Source organism: Neophocaena asiaeorientalis, unplaced genomic scaffold (assembly GCF_003031525.2).
Source record: "Neophocaena asiaeorientalis asiaeorientalis breed wild unplaced genomic scaffold, Neophocaena_asiaeorientalis_V1.1 scaffold680, whole genome shotgun sequence".
In the NCBI taxonomy this organism is placed as follows: Eukaryota; Metazoa; Chordata; class Mammalia; order Artiodactyla; family Phocoenidae; genus Neophocaena; species Neophocaena asiaeorientalis.
The window spans coordinates 997,242-1,017,844 of NW_020171816.1; the positions used below are offsets into that span (position 1 = coordinate 997,242).

General features: G+C 41.8%; 1 protein-coding gene across 3 annotated transcripts in view; it reads left to right on the top strand.

The window, feature by feature from the left end:
* QRICH1 (glutamine rich 1) overlaps positions 1–20,603 on the top strand; it is a 50,295-nt gene that overhangs the window by 26,028 nt on the left and 3,664 nt on the right. For all 3 annotated transcript variants that reach the window (XM_024737543.1, XM_024737558.1, XM_024737551.1), the window contains 4 exons: positions 6,090–7,130; positions 13,329–13,506; positions 14,120–14,274; positions 15,602–15,716. In XM_024737543.1, coding sequence (XP_024593311.1) covers positions 6,090–7,130; positions 13,329–13,506; positions 14,120–14,274; positions 15,602–15,716 — 1,489 coding nt within the window. The remainder of the gene's footprint in view (positions 1–6,089; positions 7,131–13,328; positions 13,507–14,119; positions 14,275–15,601; positions 15,717–20,603) is intronic.

Below are 20,603 nucleotides of genomic sequence, written 5' to 3' on the forward strand. Positions count from 1 at the left end.
TTCCATTGATCTATATTTCTGTTTTTGTGCCAGTACCATATTGTCTTGATTACTGTAGCCTTGCAGTATAGTCTGAAGTCAGAGAGTCTGATTCCTCCAGCACTGTTTTTTTTCCCTCAAGACTGCTTTGGCTATTTGGGGCCTTTTGTGTCTCCATACAAATTTTAAGACTTTTTGTTCTAGTTTTGTAAAAAATGCCACTGGTTAGTTTGATAGGGATTGCATTGAATCTGCAGATTGCTTTGGATAGTATAGTCATTTTCACAATATTGATTCTTCCAATCAAAGAACATGGTATATCTCTCCATCTGTTTGTGTCATCTTTGATTTCTTTTTTTTAATTAATTAATTAATTAATTTTTGGTTGCATTGGGTCTTCGTTGCTGAGTGCAGGCTTTCTCTCTAGTTGCAGCAAGTGGGGGCTACTCTTTGCTGTGGTGCGCTAGCTTCTTATTGTGGTGGCTCTTCTTTGTTGCAGAGCATGGGCTCTAGGCGCACGGGCTTCGGTAGTTGTGGCTCGCAGGCTCTAGAGTGCTGGCTCAGTAGTTGTAGTGCATGGGCTTAGTTGCTCTGTGGCATGTGGTATCTTCCCGGACCAGGGCTCGAGCCCACATCCCCTGCATTGGCAGGCAGATTCTTAACCACTGCACCACCAGGGAAGCCTCATCTTTGATTTCTTTCATCAGTGTCTTATAGTTTTCTGAGTACAGGTCTTTTACCTCCTTAGGTGGTTTTTTCCCTAGATATTTTATTCTTTTTGTTGCAGTGGTGAATGGGATTGTTTCCTTAATTTCTCTTTCTGATCTTTCATTGTTAGTGTATCGGAATGCAAGAGATTTTTGTGTATTAATTTTGTATCCTGCAGCTTTACCAAATTCATTGATTAGCTCTAGTAGCTTTCTGGTGGCATCTTTAGGATTCTCTATGTATATTATCATGTCATCTGCAAACAGTGACAGTTTTACTTCTTTTCCAATTTGTATTCCATTGGAGCATTTAATCCATTCACATTTAAGGTAATTATCAATATGTATGTTCCTATTACCATTTTCGTAATTGTTTTGGGTTTGTTTTTGTAGGTGCTTTTATTTTCTTGTGTTTCCCGCTTAGAGAAGTTCCTTTAGCATTTGCTGTAGAGCTGGTTTGATGGTGCTGAATTCTATTAGCTTTTGCTTGTCTGTAAAGCTTCTGATTTCTCCATCAAATCTGAATGAGATCCTTGCCGGGTCGAGTTATCTTGGTTGTAGGTTCTTCTCTTTCATCCCTTTAAATATGTCATGCCACTCCCTTCTGGCTTGTAGAGTTTCTGCTGAGAAATCAGCTGTTAACCTTATGGAAGTTCCCTTGTATGTTATTTGTCGTTTTTGCCTTGTTGATTTCAATAATTTTTCTTTGTCTTTAATTTTTACCAATTTGATGGTAAAAATCTTGGCATGTTTCTCTTTGGGTTTATCCTACCTGAGACTCTCTGCACTTCCTAGACTTGGGTGGATATTTCCTTTCCTGTGTTAGGGAAGTTTTTGACTATAATCTCTTCAAATATTTTCTCAGCTCCTTTCTCTCTCTTCTCCTTCTGGGACCCCTATAATGTGAATGTTATTGTGTTTAATGTTGTCCCAAAGGTCTCTTAGGTTGTCTTCATTTCTTTTCATTCTTTTTTCTTTATTCTGTTCTGTCGCAGTGAATTCCACCATTCTGTCTTCCAGGTCACTTATCTGTTGTTCTGCCTCAGTTATTTTGCTATTGATTCCTTTTAGTGTATTTTTCATTTCAGTTATTGTATTGTTCATCTCTGTTTGTTCTTAATTCTTCTAGGTCTTTGTTGAACATTTCTTGCATCTTCTTGATCTTTGCCTCCATTCTTTTTCCAAGGTCCTGGATCATGTTCACTATCATTATTCTGAATTCTTTCTCTGGAAGGTTTCCTATCTCACTTCATTTAGTTGTTTTTCTGGGGTTTTATCTTGTTCCTTCATCTGGTACAAAGTCCTCTGCCTTTTCATTTTGTCTATCTTTCTGTGAATGTGGTTTTCCTTCCACAGGCTGCAGAATTGTAGTTCTTCTTACTTCTGCTCTATGTGGTGATTTTTAATGAATTAATATTTTTCTAAGTTGCCTAGTTTAATTTTCTTATACAGTAAGAATTGTTATCTATGCTCGTGTAAACAAAAGCTCTTTGGGGTTGGTCCTCAGTCATTTTTTGAAAGGGTGCTGAGACCAAAGAGCTTGAAAACTGCTTTTTTGTAGTAATTGGCTTCACCATTTCCTCTAGTCCTTGGTGTAAAGCACTGATTCTCCAACTTGAGCATGCATCAGTCACCTGGAAGACTTGTTAAGATACAGATTGCTAGGCCCATTTCTAGAGTTCCTGGTTTAATAGTTCTGAGCTGGGACCTGAAAGTTTGTATTTCTGATAATTGCCAGTGTGATGATGATGTTGGCCTGGAAACTACATTTTGAGACTCACTGGTGTAAAGAAATATTGCTTATGAGGAAGAAAACCTACTTTTTGAACATCTACTGTGTGTCAGTAAACATTATTTTATGCTCATGACAACTCTGTAAGGAGGTAGGCATTCTCCCCCTTTTTATTGTACCTCAGGAAACTGAAACTTAGAGGACTCACAGCCAGGAAAGTACATCATCACTTCAAGTCTGTTCACTTCAAGTCTGTTCTTAAGGCCTATGCTCTTTTTTTTTTTTATTTTAAATATTTATTTATTTGTTTATTTGGCTGCGCCGGGTCTTAGTTGTGGCACACGGGATCTTCATTGCATCATGTGGGATCTTCATTGCAGCACACGAATCTTTTAGTTGTGAGATGTGGGCTCTTTAGTTGTGGCATGCTAAGTCTTTGTTGTGGCATGTGGTATCTAGTTCCCTGACCAGGGAATGAGCCCACACCCCCTGCATTGGGAGCGTGGAGTCTTAGCCACTGGACCACCAGGGAAGTCCCAAGGCCTATGCTCTTTACACAGCCTCTTCCTTGTTTTTTTTTTTTTTTTTTTTTAAATCAGTAGTGGCTTTAATGAGATGTAATTCTCATATCAAATAATTCAGTCATTTCCATGTAAAGCATGCAACTTAGTAGTTTTTAGTCTATTCACAGAGTTGTGCAGCCATTACCACACCAATTTTAGAACATTCTCATCACCTCCAGAAAGAAACCCTGTAGCCATTAGCAGTTACTTCATATTTTCCCCAGTCCCTGTGTCCTGGACAACCACTAATCTACTTTCTATTTCTATACATTTGCCTGTTTTGGACATTCATATTAATGGAATCATACAATATGTAGTCTTTTGTGACTGACTTCATTTAGCATAATGTTTTCAGGGTTCATCTGTGTTGTAGCATTTTATCAAAATTTTATGTTTTTCTTACTAAACAACATGCTGTTGTATGGAAGTACTACATTTTATTTATCCATCAGTTGATAGATATTTGGATTGTTTCCACTTTTTGGTTATTTTAAATAATGCTGTTATTAGCATTCATGTCCAAGTTCTTTTTTAAAATATTTATCAATTTCTTTATTTGGCCACGTTGGGTCTTAGTTGTGCATATGGTATCTTTCGTTGTGGCGTGCAGGCTATTCATTGTGGCACCTGGGCTCAGTAGTTGCGGCATGTGGGATCTTGAGCTCATGGGCTCAGTTGCCTCGCCACATGTGGGGTCTTAGTTCCCTGACCAGGGATCGAACCCACGTCCCCTGCATTGGAAGGCAGATTCTTAACCACTGGACTATCAGGGAAGTCCCTCATGTCCAATTTTTTACATGAGTATAGTTTCTGTTTCTCTTGAGTATATAACTAGGAGGGAAACTGCTAGGTTATATGGTGTGGTTTTCATATCTTTGTCATATGCTATGTTTAACCTTTTGATGATCTGCCAGGCTTTTGTTTGTTTGTTTTTTAAAGTATATTATAAATTTATTTATTTTTATTTTTGGCTGAATTGGGTCTTTGTTGCTGCGTGTGGGCGTTCTGTAGTTGTGGCTTGCGGGCTCAGTAGTTGTGGCGCATGGGCTTAGTTGCTCCACGGCATGTGGGATCTTCCTGGACCAGGGCTCAAACTTGTGTCCCCTGCATTGGCAGGCAGATTCTTAACCACTGCGCCACCAGGGTAGTCCCTGCCAGACTTTTTTCCAAAGCAGCTACACCATTTTACATTCCCACCAGCAGTGTATGAGAATTCCAATTTTTTCACATCCTTGCCAACATTTGTTATCTTATTTATTTATTTATTTATGGTTGTGTTGGGTCTTCCTTGCTGTGCGTGGGCTTTCTCTGGTTGCAGCGAGTGGGGGCTAACTCTGTTGCAGTGCGCAGGTTTCTCATTGGGGTGGCTTCTTGTTGCAAAGCATAGCTCAGGCTGTAGTTGTGTGGGCTTCTGTCGTGGCTCACCCGCTGTAGAGCGCAGGCTCAGCAGTTGTGGCACATGGGCTGAGTTGCTCCATGGCATGTGGGATGTTCCCGGAACAGGGCTTGAATCCACGTCCTCTGCATTGGCAGGCGGATTGTTAACCACTGTGCCACCAGGGAAGTCCCTGTTATCTTTTATTATTTAAAAAAATATATTTTTTTTAATTGTATTTTTTGGCCGTGCCACACGGCATGTGGGGTCTTGGTTCTCCGACCAGGGATGGAACCCATGCCCCTGCATTGGAAGCGTGGAGTCTTAACCACTGGACTTCCAGGGAAGTCCCTATTATTTTTTTTTTTTTATTATAGTCAACCTCCTGGGTTTAAATGGTATCTCATTTTGCTTTTGATTTGCATTTCCCTGACGGCTAACGATGTTGAGCAACTTTTCATGTGCTTACCGGCCATTTGCTTATCTTCTTGGGAGAAGTGTCTGTTCAGATCCTCTCCCATTTTTTGTGTATGTTGTGAGGATGAGGTCCAACTTCATTCTTTTTACATAGATCGCCAGTTGTCCCAGCACCATCTTTGGTTATCTTTCGTGATGTATATAATCACTGATCTACCTTCTTATTTTATACCTTCCTCCTTCCTACATGAGCTCAGAGTAATTTTTTTTTTTAATTTATTTATGTAGGCCACACTGGGTCTTAGTTGCTGCACATGGCATCTTCGTGTGGCATGTTTTTAGATGTGGCATGTGGACTTTTAGTTGCGATATGTGGGCTTCTTAGTTGCGGCATGCAAATGAAATCTAGTTCCCCAACCAGGGATTGAACCCAGGCCTCCTGTATTGGGAGCATGGATTCTTACCCACTGGACCACCAGGGAAGTCCGAGTTCAGAGTAATTTAGGTATCTGTGTCTGATGGAAAAATCTTTTCTTTTTTAAAATTACATACTATACGTAGCATCTTTTCGTGCTGTTTTGTAACAGCAATAAGACATGAGCTGCATTATTATCAGAAATGCATGGGTCAGGATATAATAACCTTAGATTAAATTTTCAGGAATCTGTGGCTTCTCTATTAAAACAATGCTGTCTTAAATAAGCACTCTAAAGAATCATTCAACAGTGCCCATATTTTAGCAGCAAAGTTGGAGATATCTCCAAAAGAGATTTCAAACATTTTGTCTCTACTGTATTTTTGTTGTTATTGTTGTTTTTCTCTACTGTGTTTTTTTACTATTTGTCTGTGGTGGGGGTAGTTTTGATCCTGAGTTGGGAATTGAATGCCTTCTGACCTTTTAGAACAAGATTCCCACACTTTTTATTACTAACCACATGGATAAACTATTTTTTGATCATACGCCTAAGTATATATTTATAAATTGTATACTTGTACTACTATGTCAGTATGCAAAAACAAAAGGGGTTACTTTTAAAAACCAAGTCAAGAAATGAGCAAAAGTTTTGGTATTTCCCACTTGATAGTCTTGCTTGCTCTCAGGTGGATATGTGTTGCTCTGAATGCAACACATTGAGAGTGTGATGCTGGAGAATTTTGCCTATGGTTTTGGAGATTATGGCCTCCTCAGAAGCCTTGGGTATGGCAGCCCCTCCTCTTCACATTACCCAGGGTTCCCATCTGAGATCTCTTCTTCCCTTCGGGGCTGGATTCTCTATGTTGCCCTATTCACTCACTGGTGAATCTTGTCGCTGCAGGTACAGGTGCAGGTACAGCAGTCTCCGCAGCAGGTCTCGGCTCAGCAGCTCTCCCCGCAGCTCACCGTTCATCAGCCTGCTGAGCAGCCCATCCATGTCCAGGTGCAGATCCAAGGCCAAGCAGCACAGCCGACAGCCCCCTCCATCCAGACCCCATCTCTGCAGAGCCCCAGCCCTTCGCAGCTGCAGGCGGCCCAGATCCAGGTGCAGCACATGCAGGCGGCCCAGCAGATCCAGGCTGCAGAGATCCCAGAGGAGCACATCCCACATCAACAGATCCAGGCTCAGCTGGTGGCTGGCCAGTCTCTTGCTGGGGGTCAGCAGATCCAAATCCAGACTGTGGGTGCCCTTTCCCCACCACCGTCCCAGCAGGGCTCACCTCGGGAAGGGGAGCGGCGGGTTGGCACAGCCAGTGTCCTCCAGCCAGTGAAGAAGCGCAAAGTGGACATGCCCATCACTGTGTCCTACGCCATCTCAGGGCAGCCGGTGGCCACCGTGCTGGCCATTCCACAGGGCCAGCAGCAGAGTTATGTGTCTTTGAGGCCCGACTTACTAACAGTAGACAGTGCCCACCTGTACAGTGCCACTGGGACCATTACTAGCCCTACAGGAGAAACTTGGACCATACCTGTTTACTCTGCCCAGCCCCGGGGGGACCCTCAGCAGCAGAGCATTACTCACATTGCCATTCCCCAGGAAGCCTACAACGCAGTTCACGTCAGTGGCTCACCCACAGCCCTGGCAGCTGTAAAGCTGGAGGATGACAAGGAGAAGATGGTGGGCACCACGTCTGTAGTGAAAAACTCCCATGAAGAGGTAGTGCAGACCCTTGCAAACTCTCTCTTTCCAGCACAGTTCATGAATGGCAACATCCACATTCCAGTGGCTGTGCAGGCCGTGGCAGGCACATACCAGAATACAGCTCAGACTGTCCATATATGGGACCCTCAGCAGCAGCCACAACAACAAACTCCCCAGGAACAGACGCCACCGCCACCACAGCAGCAGCAGCAGCAGCAGCAGCTCCAGGTTACTTGTTCAGTAAGTGAGACTTATCTGTAGGGCAGCCTGCTCCCTCAGGGCCCAGTGCAACACAGAACTTGCCTGGTAACCTCTTTCGCCTCTGGCTTGTTTACAGGAATGATGTTGGTCTTGCAGTAATACAGTATTTAGTATTTTAATTAGAGTTGGGGAGAGGGGACAGGAATGGCAAGTGAAGCTGTGGAACGGCAGGAATTCTAGCCTGGTACCTGGAGGTAAATGAAATGACCAGTAACTGCTTTGGGGATAGATGCCTGGTGTGCTTTTTTGTGATCTCTTTAGGAAGGGTAAACTTCTAGGTAGAGACTAATGGGTCACCCCAAGTGTTATCTCTGTCCCAGAAGCTGCTTTCTGCATCACAAATGAACAGATCTAGTGGAACCCCTGTAGTTTAGCACACAGGCTCTAAACTCTTCACAGTTGAGAGGGTGTTAAATTGTTCCTCCTTTAGTTGTCATCTAAAGATGGACTACACTGGACACAGTATAAGTGAATTATGAGATCTAAAATACCTTCCGGTGGGCCTGTTAAAAGTGATCATCTTTGGGGAATTCCCTGGTGATCCAGCGGTTAGGACTCCACACTGCCACTGCAGGGGGAATGGATTTGATCCCTGGTCGGGGAATTAAGATTCCCTCAAGGCATGTAACATGGCCCACCCCCCGCAAAAAAAAATAAATATGTGATCATCTTGGGAGTCTTGAATAAGCCCCCTATGCAGTGGGACTTTCCAACCGTGTTTTTACATTCCTTAAAAAATAGTTAAGACAAGCCATGGTTAATTGAGTTTTCTGTCATGGCAGCTATGTTGAGCTAAGTTGTTTTGTTTTTTTTTTAATAAATTTATTTTTGGCTGTGTTGGGTCTTCATTGCTGCACACGGGCTTTCTCTAGTTGTGGCGAGCAAGGGCTACTCTTCATTGCTGTGTGTATGCCTCTCATTGTAGTGGCTTCTCCTGTTGCAGAGCACAGACTCTAGGCGCGCAGGCCTCAGCAGTTGTGGCTTGTGGGCTCTAGAGCGCAGACTCAGTAGTTGCGGCACATGGCTCAGCTGCTCCATGGCATGTGGCATCCTCCCGGACGAGGCCTTGAACCCGTGTCCCCTACTTTGGCAGGTGGACTCCCAGCCACTGCGCCACCAGGGAAGCCCTGAGCTAAATTTTTTAACTTTTTATTTTGCGATGATTTTAGATTTATAGAAAAGTTGCAAAAATAAAACTGTTGAAAAATTTTTTTTAAAAGAGGCACTTTTTAAAAATTTATATTTGGCTACGTTGGGTCTTCATTGCTGCGCATGGGCTTTCTCTAGTTGCAGTGAGCGGGGGCTACTCATTGTGGTGGCTTCTCTTGTTGCGAAGCACTGGCTCTAGGCGCACGGGCTTCAGTAGTTGTGTCATGTAGGCTCAGTAGTTGTGGCTCGTGGGCTCTAGAGCATAGGCCCAGTAGTTGTGGCGCACAGGCTTAGTTCCTCTGCAGCATGTAGGAATCTTCCCGGACCAGGGATCGAACCTGTGTCCCCTGCATTGGCAGGTGGATTCTCAACCACTGTGCCACCAGGAAAGCCCAGAACTTTGAAATTTTAACTTTAAAATTGCTTGGCTCTTTTATCTTTTCTAATTGTTAATCTTCTTAAGGCTATCACAGATCCACCTTTTAAGACTGTTAGTAAAGTTTCTGGTCCCTTGTCTAGCAGACATTTAGAGTGGTTGTAGGGCCTCTGGTCTCATGGGACTGGTGAAGGTAGTGTGCCTCAGCACAGGAGCTCTGGGAATGCATGTGAGGGAGCTGGCACAAACAAAGCACTGTTAGACCAGGGACCACACTCAGAAACTCAAGACGTAAATGATTGCGTAAGCAAAAGCTGACTGAGTGGTTTCATAGAGGCAACAGTATGTTAATCTTAAGTGACTTTGTTAAGGACCTATTAAATATCCAGCTGTCAGGCCTAGAAGTAGAACAAGACAGTGTCATTGCTTCGGGTAGCTTATAGTGTAGTGGAAGTGAGAACATATGATTTGTTTCTGTAAAGTATAAAGCAGCATAATCAAGTGTGACAATGTGTGCTACACACACAAAGTCAAGCTGGGAATTCAGAAATCAATCTAGGTTAAATGTCAGCAGAGGTATCTTTGTGGAATAAATGGCATTTGATCTCTGGTTTATAGCTTAGATTGACAGAAGGATGGAGCAGGATGAATAAGAGCCAGGGGTGGACACAAGTGATATGGCCTAGGTTAACATGAGAGGAGGAGAACCATGGGAGAGGATTTAGTACAGGGGGCAAAGGGGCTATCTTCCCGAAGTGAAGAGCTGATACAATCTGTGGTAGGAAAATTTTCCAGAATCCTAAGAGTCGTGGTAATAAGAAGAATCAATTACTGGTGTGTAGAATTGATTGCATGTAGGAGAGACCAGACAGGAGACTTGTAATGGTGCTTTGTGCTGACCTTTTGCTGACAGGGATGGAGCATATCAGGCCTCTCCTCTGCTCTCCTGGGCCTGATGTTCCAATTTGCAATTCAGGACTCTTGTTGCTCATTGGGCTGTGCTTGTAATTTGCACATCTGGGCCCTTCAGCAGGAAAATCTTTTCTAGAGTTCATTTTAGTAAGTTCATTTTAGTGTTCTTCATGTCCTTCAGAGGCTGTGTCTCCTTTGGCAAAGTCTTATAGCGACGTATGTCAAGGGTTATTACCAGAAAAAGAAAAATTGGGAAAAATACCCATCATGCAGGAAAGATGAGTTTGTCCATTTACACCACAAATATCCCTCTGCTCTCCTTATCAGGCTCTGTTCTAGGTGCTGGGAAACAGAGGTGAATAAGACAGTCTGCCCTTGGAGCCCTCGTAGCCCATGGGAAGATAATTGTGCTGTGATGTGAGTTGAACCCTAAGGAGAGCTGATGTGTTCCTTCACCTGGCATACCCTTTTTGAAAGCTCTTTTATATCCTATCTTTAAAACCAGATTTGTGGCTAAACCTCCCTCCCTCGACCTCACACCCACCTCCATCTGTTCCCCTATTTCTCCACTTTACTTTATTCCCAGAGTTCTCAAAAGGATTATCTGCACAGGCTGACTCTACTTGCTAACCAGTTTTCCCTTCAACTCATGACTGGGTCTGCTCTTGTCAAGGTCATCAGTGACCTACCTCCCCGTGGCCAGATCCAACAGACGTGTCTGTTTTTATCTCACTTATAGCAACACACAGCACAACAGACCATGCCTGCCTTCTTGAAACTCTTCTTTGGACTTCCATGTTATTATGCACTCCTGGTCTTCCTCCTACCCCACTGGTTATTTTTCCTTCTCAGGAGACTTTGCTGAAGCCTCCTTCTCTTCTGTCTGAGCCATACATGTTGTTTCTCAAAGCTCTGTACTAACCCTCTTTTCTCCCTAAGGGATTTCTCTCCATTGTCATGATTTTCAGAATCCTCTAGTTGTCTGCTGCAGAAGGTGATAATCACTGACACTATCTGCCAGGCACTGTCCTTAGTGTTGCATATATTAACTCATTTAATTCTCACACCAACCTTAAGAAGTGTGTACTACTATCTCCATTTTACAAATGAAGAAACTGAGGCACAGAGAGATTTTAAACAACAAGGCCAAAGCCACCTTTTAGTAAGTGGGAGAGTTGGCATTCAGCCTTGGACAGGCTGGCTCTAGAGCCCATGTCTTATACCATGTACTGCATTAACACACAGATCTTTATCCCTAGACTGTACCTTTCCCCTTAGGACCTTTCCCATACATTCAGCAGCCTACTTATTTATTTACTTGCATTTGTTAAACATATCTCAGCACTTCATTAGCATCCCCTCTACTACTATCAAATACTATCCCATCTCAAAAAGTGATACCATCATCCACCCATTTGTTTAAGCCAGAAACCCAGGAGTCATCCTTGAGATCCTTGAGTCTGCTTTACTGTACCCCTCACAGTCAATTCATCAACAAGCCACATTGATTCTACCACCAAACTTCTCAGAATCTCTTAAATCATTTCACTGCCACCATCCTGGTCTTGGCCACCAGCACCTACTTCCACTTTTGCTCTTTAATCCATTTTCTACAGCTCAAGAATAATTTCCTTAAAATGTAAGATTATGTCACTTCGCAACTTAAAACTCTTTTAAGGTCCCCATTACAAATAGGAAAAACTCTACACCAAACTTACTTGAATCAGTAGTTTTCAACCTGGATGAGACTTCTACTTCCCTTACCCACTGATAGACATTTGAACATGTGTAGAAGAATTTTCGTTGTCAGGATGATTAGGAGTGTTACATGTAGTGGGTGGAGGCACACAGTGAAGGGACCCTGGCTAATAAGACAGAGAAGCACTGCCCTACATCCTCTGGCCCCCACCTACTTACCCAGTCAGACTCCTACTAGATTTCTAGCTTGGGTAGATGGTGTTGCCATTGAACAAGGTAAGAGAGGGAACTCTGAGGAGAATACTTCTGGATGGGCAAAGTGATGAATTCTCTCCGTAGATGTTAATGTGAGGTGGCTTTCAGATGTTCAACTGGAGATGTACAGTACCCACTGGGTATATTAAGGGACCGTCTAGCTTAGAGTCACAGAGTTAGCAATCATTTCCACAAACATGGAGATCTAAACTGGGAATGTGGTTGAGACTCACCAAGGAGAATGGTAGTTGAACTGAGAAGTGTGTCTAGAGGGGAGCTCCAGGGTTGACAGACATTTAAGGGCCTAGCACTGGTATTTCTTTATTTCCTTGTTTGATCATCTATCTTATATCAAAGCTAGTAGGGTAGTTTTTTATTTATTGATAAGCAAATTTGTGTCATGAATAAATTATTTTGCCTTCAATTTGAATGATTTGGCTTTCTTCAGCCCTTTAGAAGGCCCTGGCATGGAAAATTGCTCAAGGGAATTTGTTCACAATGTAGATAGATGTGTGAGACCCAAGAACCTGTGCTTTGTATCTGTGTTGGTGTCTGTCCTGCCTGATGGGGATTGTGATTGAAGATCATGGACATTCTCTGCCCCTTTGGCTGCATGGTTTGGCTGTCAGACGATTGAGGATGGGACTACTCTTCCTTTGGAGGCAGGAAGATAAAACAGTGCCTCCTGTCTCTAGAAAATGTCCTTATGAGCCAAAGCAGTATTATTGAGAGGAACATGAAGGATGATTTTCAACCATGACTGGACATTAGAATCACCTGGAGAGCTTTTAAAAATACTGCTGGCAGGCTTCCACCTTCGACCAGTTAAGTCAGAATCTCTGTGGATAAGGCCCAGGCATGGGTGTTTTTTAAAATCAGCCAGATGATTTTAAGGTGTAGCCAAGTTTAACAGTCTGGACACTTTGGTACTCAAAGTATAGTCTGCAGACCAGCTCCCTTATTTGGGAGCTTGTTAGAAATGCAGAATCTCGGGTCCCACCTGAGATCTTTCTAATCAGAATCTGCATTTTAATAAAATCCCCAAGGGGTTTATTTGCGCATTGTAGTTTGATGAGCAGTGCCTTGTGCCAGTAAGTTCTGAGCAGTGACTAAAAACGTTAGAATTGCCTTTTTTCGTGGGAAGGTTTTAAAAAGACTGATACCTCTTTAAAAAGAGATTCTGGGGTGGAGCTCAGATATTGGTGTTTTTAAATCAGAGATTCAGGGCTTCCCTGGTGGCACAGTGGTTGAGAGTCCGCCTGCCAATGCAGGGGACACGGGTTCGTGTCCCAGTCCGGGAAGATCCCACATGCCGCGGAGCGGCTGGGCCCGTGAGCCATGGCCGCTGAGCCTGTGCATCCGGAGCCTGTGCTCCACAATGGGAGAGGCCACAACAGTGAGAGGACTGCGTACCACAAAAAAAAAAAAAAATCAGAGATTCAAAAGTACAGCCAAGACTAAGGAGCTTTGCACTAGTCTTTGCTGTCTCTGGAGTAAAGAATAGAACTCCAGAGGTTCTTGGAAGTACGACAGCAAGGAGAAGAGAGGTTTTTTAATTAAAAGAACTATAACTTTTTTTTTTGAGATTTTTTTTTTTAGAACAGTTTTAGACTTACAGAAAAATTACAGAATTTCCATAAACCCCACACCCAATTTCTGCAGTTATTAACATCTAACATTAGTATGGTACATTTGTTTTCTGTTTTTGTTTTGTACTATAAGTAACATTTTCCCAGCAGTTTTGCCAAAAGGCCTTTTGACACATTTTGATGGTTTCTCTCTCATAGGCTCAAACTGTCCAAGTTGCTGAAGTTGAACCACAGTCACAGCCACAGCCTTCCCCAGAACTTCTGCTTCCAAATTCTCTGAAGCCAGAAGAAGGGCTTGAAGTATGGAAAAACTGGGCACAGACCAAGAACGCTGAGCTAGAGAAGGATGCTCAGAACAGACTGGCGCCCATTGGGAGTAAGTGTTTGGGAGGGAAAGAGGGTTGGACTCTGGCAAAAATGCAGTGGTACTTAAGCAGCAGGAGGACAGAATGGCAGGAAAGTGGTGTCCCTTGGCTCTCTGGGCACTAGGGCGCACCATCTGAAATAGTATGCTGAATTCAAGACAAGCAACAAGCAGGCCGGACCTACTATAAATGAGCAGAATTTGTGGGGTTTGCCCAAGGTCAGGCATTTTTGTACACATGGATTTCTGGGACAGAGAGACTTCTGGGAGGAGATATGAATTAGTGAGTGCACTCAGGGGCCCTCTTCCTTAGCATTATCCTCACATACTTCCTCATATTACAGAGGGTGGATTTTGTGTTTTTACTTTCATGTCTTGGTCCTAATAATAATTGGGGGGATACATGAGGTAGGAAGGATTTTGGTAAGGAAACCCTTTGTGTAATAGGGCAAACAGGATTATTGTCTTTGTAGGCCAGTTCTGATCGTAGATACAAGTGACCATTTTCATCCCAGTGCCTTCATGGGTGGTGTCTGCTCTGAAACCTCCTTCCAGGGATATGAGCAACCAGTAAAGGGACGGCTGTTGCCAGGACCCTCACTCACCTCTGGGGCTTGTGTTGCAGGGCGTCAGTTGCTGCGATTCCAGGAAGATCTCATCTCTTCTGCTGTGGCCGAGTTGAATTATGGGCTCTGTCTAATGACACGGGAAGCTCGAAATGGAGAAGGTGAACCCTATGACCCAGATGTGCTGTACTATATTTTCCTGTGTATTCAAAAGGTAGGAAACAGAACTTCACAGGAACATGTTTGAGCTGTGTTCCCATTGGGTATTTGCTGGGTAGTCAAATTAGAAATGACAGGCAAGTGGTTACAATAAAGACATTCTCTTTTAACTATATAGTGAATTTTTAAATGTATGTTTTTTAAAATTGGAAAAGATCTACATGGTCACTTTAAAAAATAAAACATCATCATAATCGCACTATCTAGAGAAACATCTATTAAAATATTTGATATTACCTTAGAGCCTTTTTTTATCATGGAACATTTATATAACCCTTTTCATTAAAGTAAACATGTAGTTTGCAGAAAAGCAGTTTATCCATAACAAAGTCTCGTGCTGACATGTAGCTTGTCTTCTCATTGTTTCCTGCATTAATGCAAAATAATTATTTGGAAGTGTCTAGCTAGAATACACAACTGTAGTTAGGTTTTCAGGACATCTAAGATAAAGATTAACAAAGAAATTCATTTTAGGACTGGCAGTTTAGGAGAGCAGAGGTGGATTTCTTAGTGTTTGAATGCTATTGTGGAGAAGCCCACAGTATGATGGAAGAACACTTGCTAACTAGGACTCACCCTGTTGCTTAGGCCTGAGAAAAGCCCATCTCCCACTTTGTTCCTCTTTCTTAACCAGTCACCCAGAGCACTGGGTGAAATGCTCTACATGCTTTGTCTCATTCCATGCTCTCTCACTCCTGGAAGGCAGGCACAGTCATCTCCTTTTACAAACAAGGAAACTGAGCCCCCAAAGTTAAAAGACTCCCATGAGTTACTAAACTTATATCACAGCTAATAAGAGGCTGGCCCTGGAGCCCACATTGTGATTTTTGCTACCACAAGACAATGCCTTGCTTGGGTGAAATAGCATTCACAAAATCTGCCCCATTGACCCAATCTCAAGAGTGTTGTGAGAGTCAGTTCACATGCTGAAGTATACTGTGAAAGTGCCGCACACTGGACAGTTTTTTTTTTAATTTATTTATTTGGCTGCGTTGGCTCTTTGTCACGGCACGTAGGATTTTTGTTGCAGCGTGTGGACTTCTCTCTAGTTGTGGTGCATGGACTCAGTAGGCCCGCAGCATGTGGGATCTTAGTTCCCCAACGAGGGATCGAACCCAAGTCCCCTGCATTGGAAGACAGATTCTTAACCACTGGACCACCAGGGAAGTCCCTGCTGGACAGTTCTGACTTGGTGTGTTGGTTTGTTAATGGGGGAGGAATGGGTAGGGAGACGTGAGGGTACTGGTAGAAAAATGTTTGCTTCCCCACAACAACTTGCCCAAGAGACTACCGACAAATTTTATTGATTATTTTTCTTTTAGTATCTTTTTGAAAATGGACGGGTTGATGACATTTTCTCCGATCTTTATTATGTTCGATTCACGGAGTGGCTGCATGAAGTTCTGAAGGACGTTCAGCCCCGAGTCACTCCACTTGGTAAGAATCTTCCTAGTCCTTGGATGTCTTTAGCACCTGGGTTTTAAAAAGATCACCTGGGGGGAAAAAAAAAAAGATCAGCTACTTGTGTGGCTAGCTGTGATATAGCCTGTGGGTGAGGAGGCTATAAATCCCAGGCACCAAACATCAGTCTCTGTGCTGCTTGGCCTGACGTGGCTCACCAGACAGAGAATCTGGCTGGTTGCAGTGTGGCAAGGACACAGGGGCATGCAGAGTGTGGGGTAGTTAACTCCATTTTTTTTCCCTATTAAAATTTATTGATTCAAATTAGAATCCTTGCAAAAATTAAGAATTATAAACGATTTCATCTGTAGGTTAATTATATTACATATTGAGTTTTTTTCCCCTTATGTTTAAATATACATTCTACATATATAGAACATAATTTTTGCTTTACCCATGGATAACCTGGGCAGCATGTTGTGTTGGAAAGAACATGAGTTTCGCAGTAGAATGTTTGAGGTGTTTTTTTTTGTTTGTTTTGCTTTTTTAAATTATTTTTGAGAGCAGTTTTAGGTTTACAGGAAAACTGAGCAGGAGATACAGAGAATCCCATATACTCCCTCACACAGCGTTTCCCCTATTATTAGTACCTTGTATTAGTGTAGTGTATTTGTTAAAATTGATGAGCCAATGTTTGGTACATTATTATTAACTAAAGTCTGAAGTTTACATTAGAGTTCACTCCTTGGGTTGTATCTTCTGTGGGTTTTGACAAATGTATAATGACATGTATCTACAAATTCAGTATCATACAGAAGTTTCACTGCTTTAAAAGCCCCCATGTTCCACTTATTCATCCCTCCCTCCGTTCCCCTGACTCTCTAGCAATCTCTGATCTTTTTTACTGTCTCCATAATCTTGCCTTTTCCAGAATGTCATATAGTTAGAATAATTTAGTGTTAATTTCTTTCAGTAACTTCATTTAATGCTCCTGCATGTCTTTTCATGGCTTGATAGCTCATTTCTTTTTTTTGCTGAATAATATTCCGTTTTATGAATGTGCCACAGTTTGTTTATCCATTCACCTATTAAAGGACATTTTGGTTGTTTCCACGTTTCGGTAATTATGAATAAAGCTGCTGTAAACATTGTGTGCAGGTCTTTGGTGAAAGAATAGACAGATCCGTGGAACAGAATAGAGAGTCCAGAAGTAGAACCACACGAATATAACCAATTTATCTTTGACCAGGGGGCAAAGGCAGTTAAATGGAGAAAGGATAGTCTTTTGTTTTGTTTTATTTTTTTTGGCCTCGCCATGTGGCTTGCGGGATCTTAGTTCCCTGACCACGGATTGAACCTGGGCCATGCAGTGAAAAGCACCAAGTCCTAACCACTGGACCGCCAGGGATTCCCAGGATAGTCTTTTCAACTAAGGCTGCTGGAACAACTGGACATGTACATATTTTTTAAAAAAATGAATCATAGACCTAAATGTAAAGCTGTAAAAACTCCTAGAAGATAAAATAGGAGAAAATCTAGGTGACCTCAGGTTTGTTGGTAACTTTATAGATACAACACAAAAAGCACAATCTGTGAAACGAAAAAATTGGTAAGTTGGACTTTATTAAAATTTAAAAAACAAACAAACAAAAACTTACTCTCTGTGAAAGACATTGTTAAGAGATTGAAAAGACAAGCCACAGACTGGGAGGAAATCTTTGCAAAACACATATCTGATAAAGGACTGGGATCCAAAATATATAAAAAACCCTTAACAGTCAACAATAACAAAACAAAGAACCCAATTAAAAAATGGGTCAAGGATCTGAACAGTTGCCTCACCAAAGAAGCTGGCAGGTAAGTATATGAAAAGATATTTATCATATATCATCAGGAAATGGCAAATTAGAACAGTGATGGGAGTTCCCTGGTGGCCCACTGATTAGGATTTGGTGTTTTCACTGTCGTGCCTCGGGTTCAGTGCCTGGTCGTGGAACTGAGATTACGCAAGCCACGTGGCACAGCATGCATAAATACATACATACATACATACAGTAATGTACCACTATATACCTATTAGAATGGCTGAATTCCCAAGCATTCTCTTACCTTAGGATCCAGCAGTCATGCTTCTTTGTATTTACCCAAATGAGTTGAAAACCTTACATCCACACGAATATCTGAGTTTTAATCCTGGCTCTGGATTTAATAAAATGTATGTTTAACTTTTTCTTAATCTTTTTTTAAAATTGAGATATAATTGACATATAACATTATATTAGTTTCAGGTGTACAACAATGATTTGATACAGTATGTATATATTGCAAAGTGATTAGTTAACATTTGTTGTCATAGTTACATGCTTAACCTTTTAAAAAAAATACTGTTTAAACATTTTTTGAGTGCCTACTATGTGCCAGGCAGTTCCAGGTGTACATAATATAATTCAGTGGTGAACAAAATGAAGCTTACAGTCTAACTGGCGAGACTGTATAAATTATCACATTAATTTATGATAATTAAGTGCTTTGAAGAACAAAGCACAGAGAATGGAAAGTATTACGGGTACATTAGGAGGGAGGCCTCTCTGAGGGGATGTCATTAGAACAGACACCTGAGTAAGTGAATCACTGTACGTGATCTGCAAAATTTCAAACCAAGTGTGGCTATATGAAGTTTGCTTTTTAAAACATTTTATTATGGAAATTTCAAGCACATATAAAATAAACAGAATAAATTAATGACACTCCCATGTACCCATGGCAAATCTTGTTCCATAGATACACTGCCTGTTCCCCGCACCGTGTTATTTTGAAGTAAATCCCAGACACTTTATCCATAAATATTTTATGTTATTGACATTCCACAATGCCATTATTATACTTTTTTTAAAAAAGATAAGTCCATAATGTCATCAAATTCTACCCTTTGTTCGAATTTCTAATTGTCCCATAAATATCAGAATTTTATTTGTTTGAGTCAAGTTGCAGATGAGGTCTGCACGTTGAAATTGCTGTAATACCTTTTAATGTTTAGCTTTAATCTTTAATTTCCCCCGTGATTATTTTTCTTGCAATTTATTTATGGAAGAAAATAGCCTTTTAAAAAGTCTAATTTTTGCTATTATATCTCCATGCTGTAATTTAACATATTCTTCTGTCCCCTGTATTTACAGTTAATTGGTAGTTGCATATAAAGACTTGATTAATCAAGTTTTGTTTTTTTGTGTATTTTCTTTTTGGCAAGGTTACATCATAGATGGGTTACTTACTTCCATCAGGTGCCCATAATGTCTGGATCCATTAATTCATGAGGAGTTGCAAGCAGTGGTATTCTAATGTTATCACTTCATTATTAGCTGAAATACAAAGAGAAACTTTCCCTCATGAACTCTTTGAATTCCTAGCAGTATAGATTGTATAGAAGAGATAGGATAAGGACTTGTTTCTTCTTCTTTGTTTAGTAGTTTTCACAGTAATGAGTTGGTTCACCAGCTTCCTCCAGCTGGGGTTTTTTTGTTGGTTTAAAGAATCATTGTGAGCTAATTAATTTAAACATACTTAATATGATTCAATTCATTGCACTTGTTATCTTTAACGATGCACAAATTGTCCCATCTTTGGCCATTTGGAGCCTCTTTAAATTGGCTCTTAAGTTCATTTGACATGACCCTACTTCTTGATTTCTGGTTTGCCAGAATGTTCCAGGCTTATCCTGGACATTTTGTGTCACCCAATATGGAATTGATCAGTTCTCCATGGAGCCTGGTACTTTTCAGTGTTAAATGGTATTTCATTATCACAGTCTGGATGGTAGGGGTGCTCATTGCTCCTTGGGTTTCTAGGCCTAACTAAAAAAAATTAATATAAAATAGATCATTTTGATGCTTTGCAGTTCAGATTCAGAACTATGAGACTTTTGTATGTTGTTTCCATCTGTATCTCCTTTTGCCCGTGCCAGGAGTTCTGGTTTTCAGGCATTAAAGTTCACTTTAAGTTGTGTTGTTAAGAAGTGATTATAGGGAAGTGACACCGGGTGGCAGAGTGAACCCAGGGAAAATAGGGCATGCCACGGTATGCCTGGGGCCACTCTTAGGGCTGGCCTTCCCTCTTCCCTGAGAAGGGCTATCTTCTGTCACTCATCCCACTTAAGATCTGTCTGAGAGCAAGGAAGTTTATCTCACTGCCATTGGGCCACAAAATAGAATAGTAGAGGCCGACATTCCCTAAAGAGATGGAAGTGCACTAATGGAGTCAGAGGGCCAGCTTTGGCAAGAACAGAGAAAAGGAATGTATTGGGCAGATCATTCCCCTGCTTCTAAGAAGTGCCACCCTCACTCCCTGCCTGGAGAATCCTGAAACTCCTGCAGAATGCTGGTGTCTGCTGCTGTTTCACCATGCCCTCAGTCCCTGGCACACATACACTTGGACATTGACTGTTGAATGAACATATGAAGGGGGCTTGATGATCAGCCCAGTTCTCATCTTCCTTTGGTGTAGACCTGCCTGCCCAGGGCTGTTGATCAAACCGCTGCCTTAGGCCCTGTCCAGCTTTCAGTTAGCTTATGAACCAGGGTCTTACTGTAAAACTTGCCCTATGGAGGAAACCTATAATAAATCTGAATATCATTCTCCCCTTTTTCCAAAGGGGATGAGAATGGGTTTGCTTTCTAGAGATGGAAGACATGAGAAGTTTAACAAGGGCAAACGGGCATGTATACCAGTTCTTTGGGCCCTGGCCTGGATACCTTTGAAAGTATAATGAAAGCTCTGTACCCTCTTTTCAGAGAAGTTTGCATATATGCAGAGAGGTTGGCTTATACATTTGGGTGTTTCTGAGGGATGTCCTTCTACCCCATATTAATCTGCAGTTAGAGGAAGAATTAACATCAGGTGAGAGTGATCATGTAGGGCAGTGGTTCT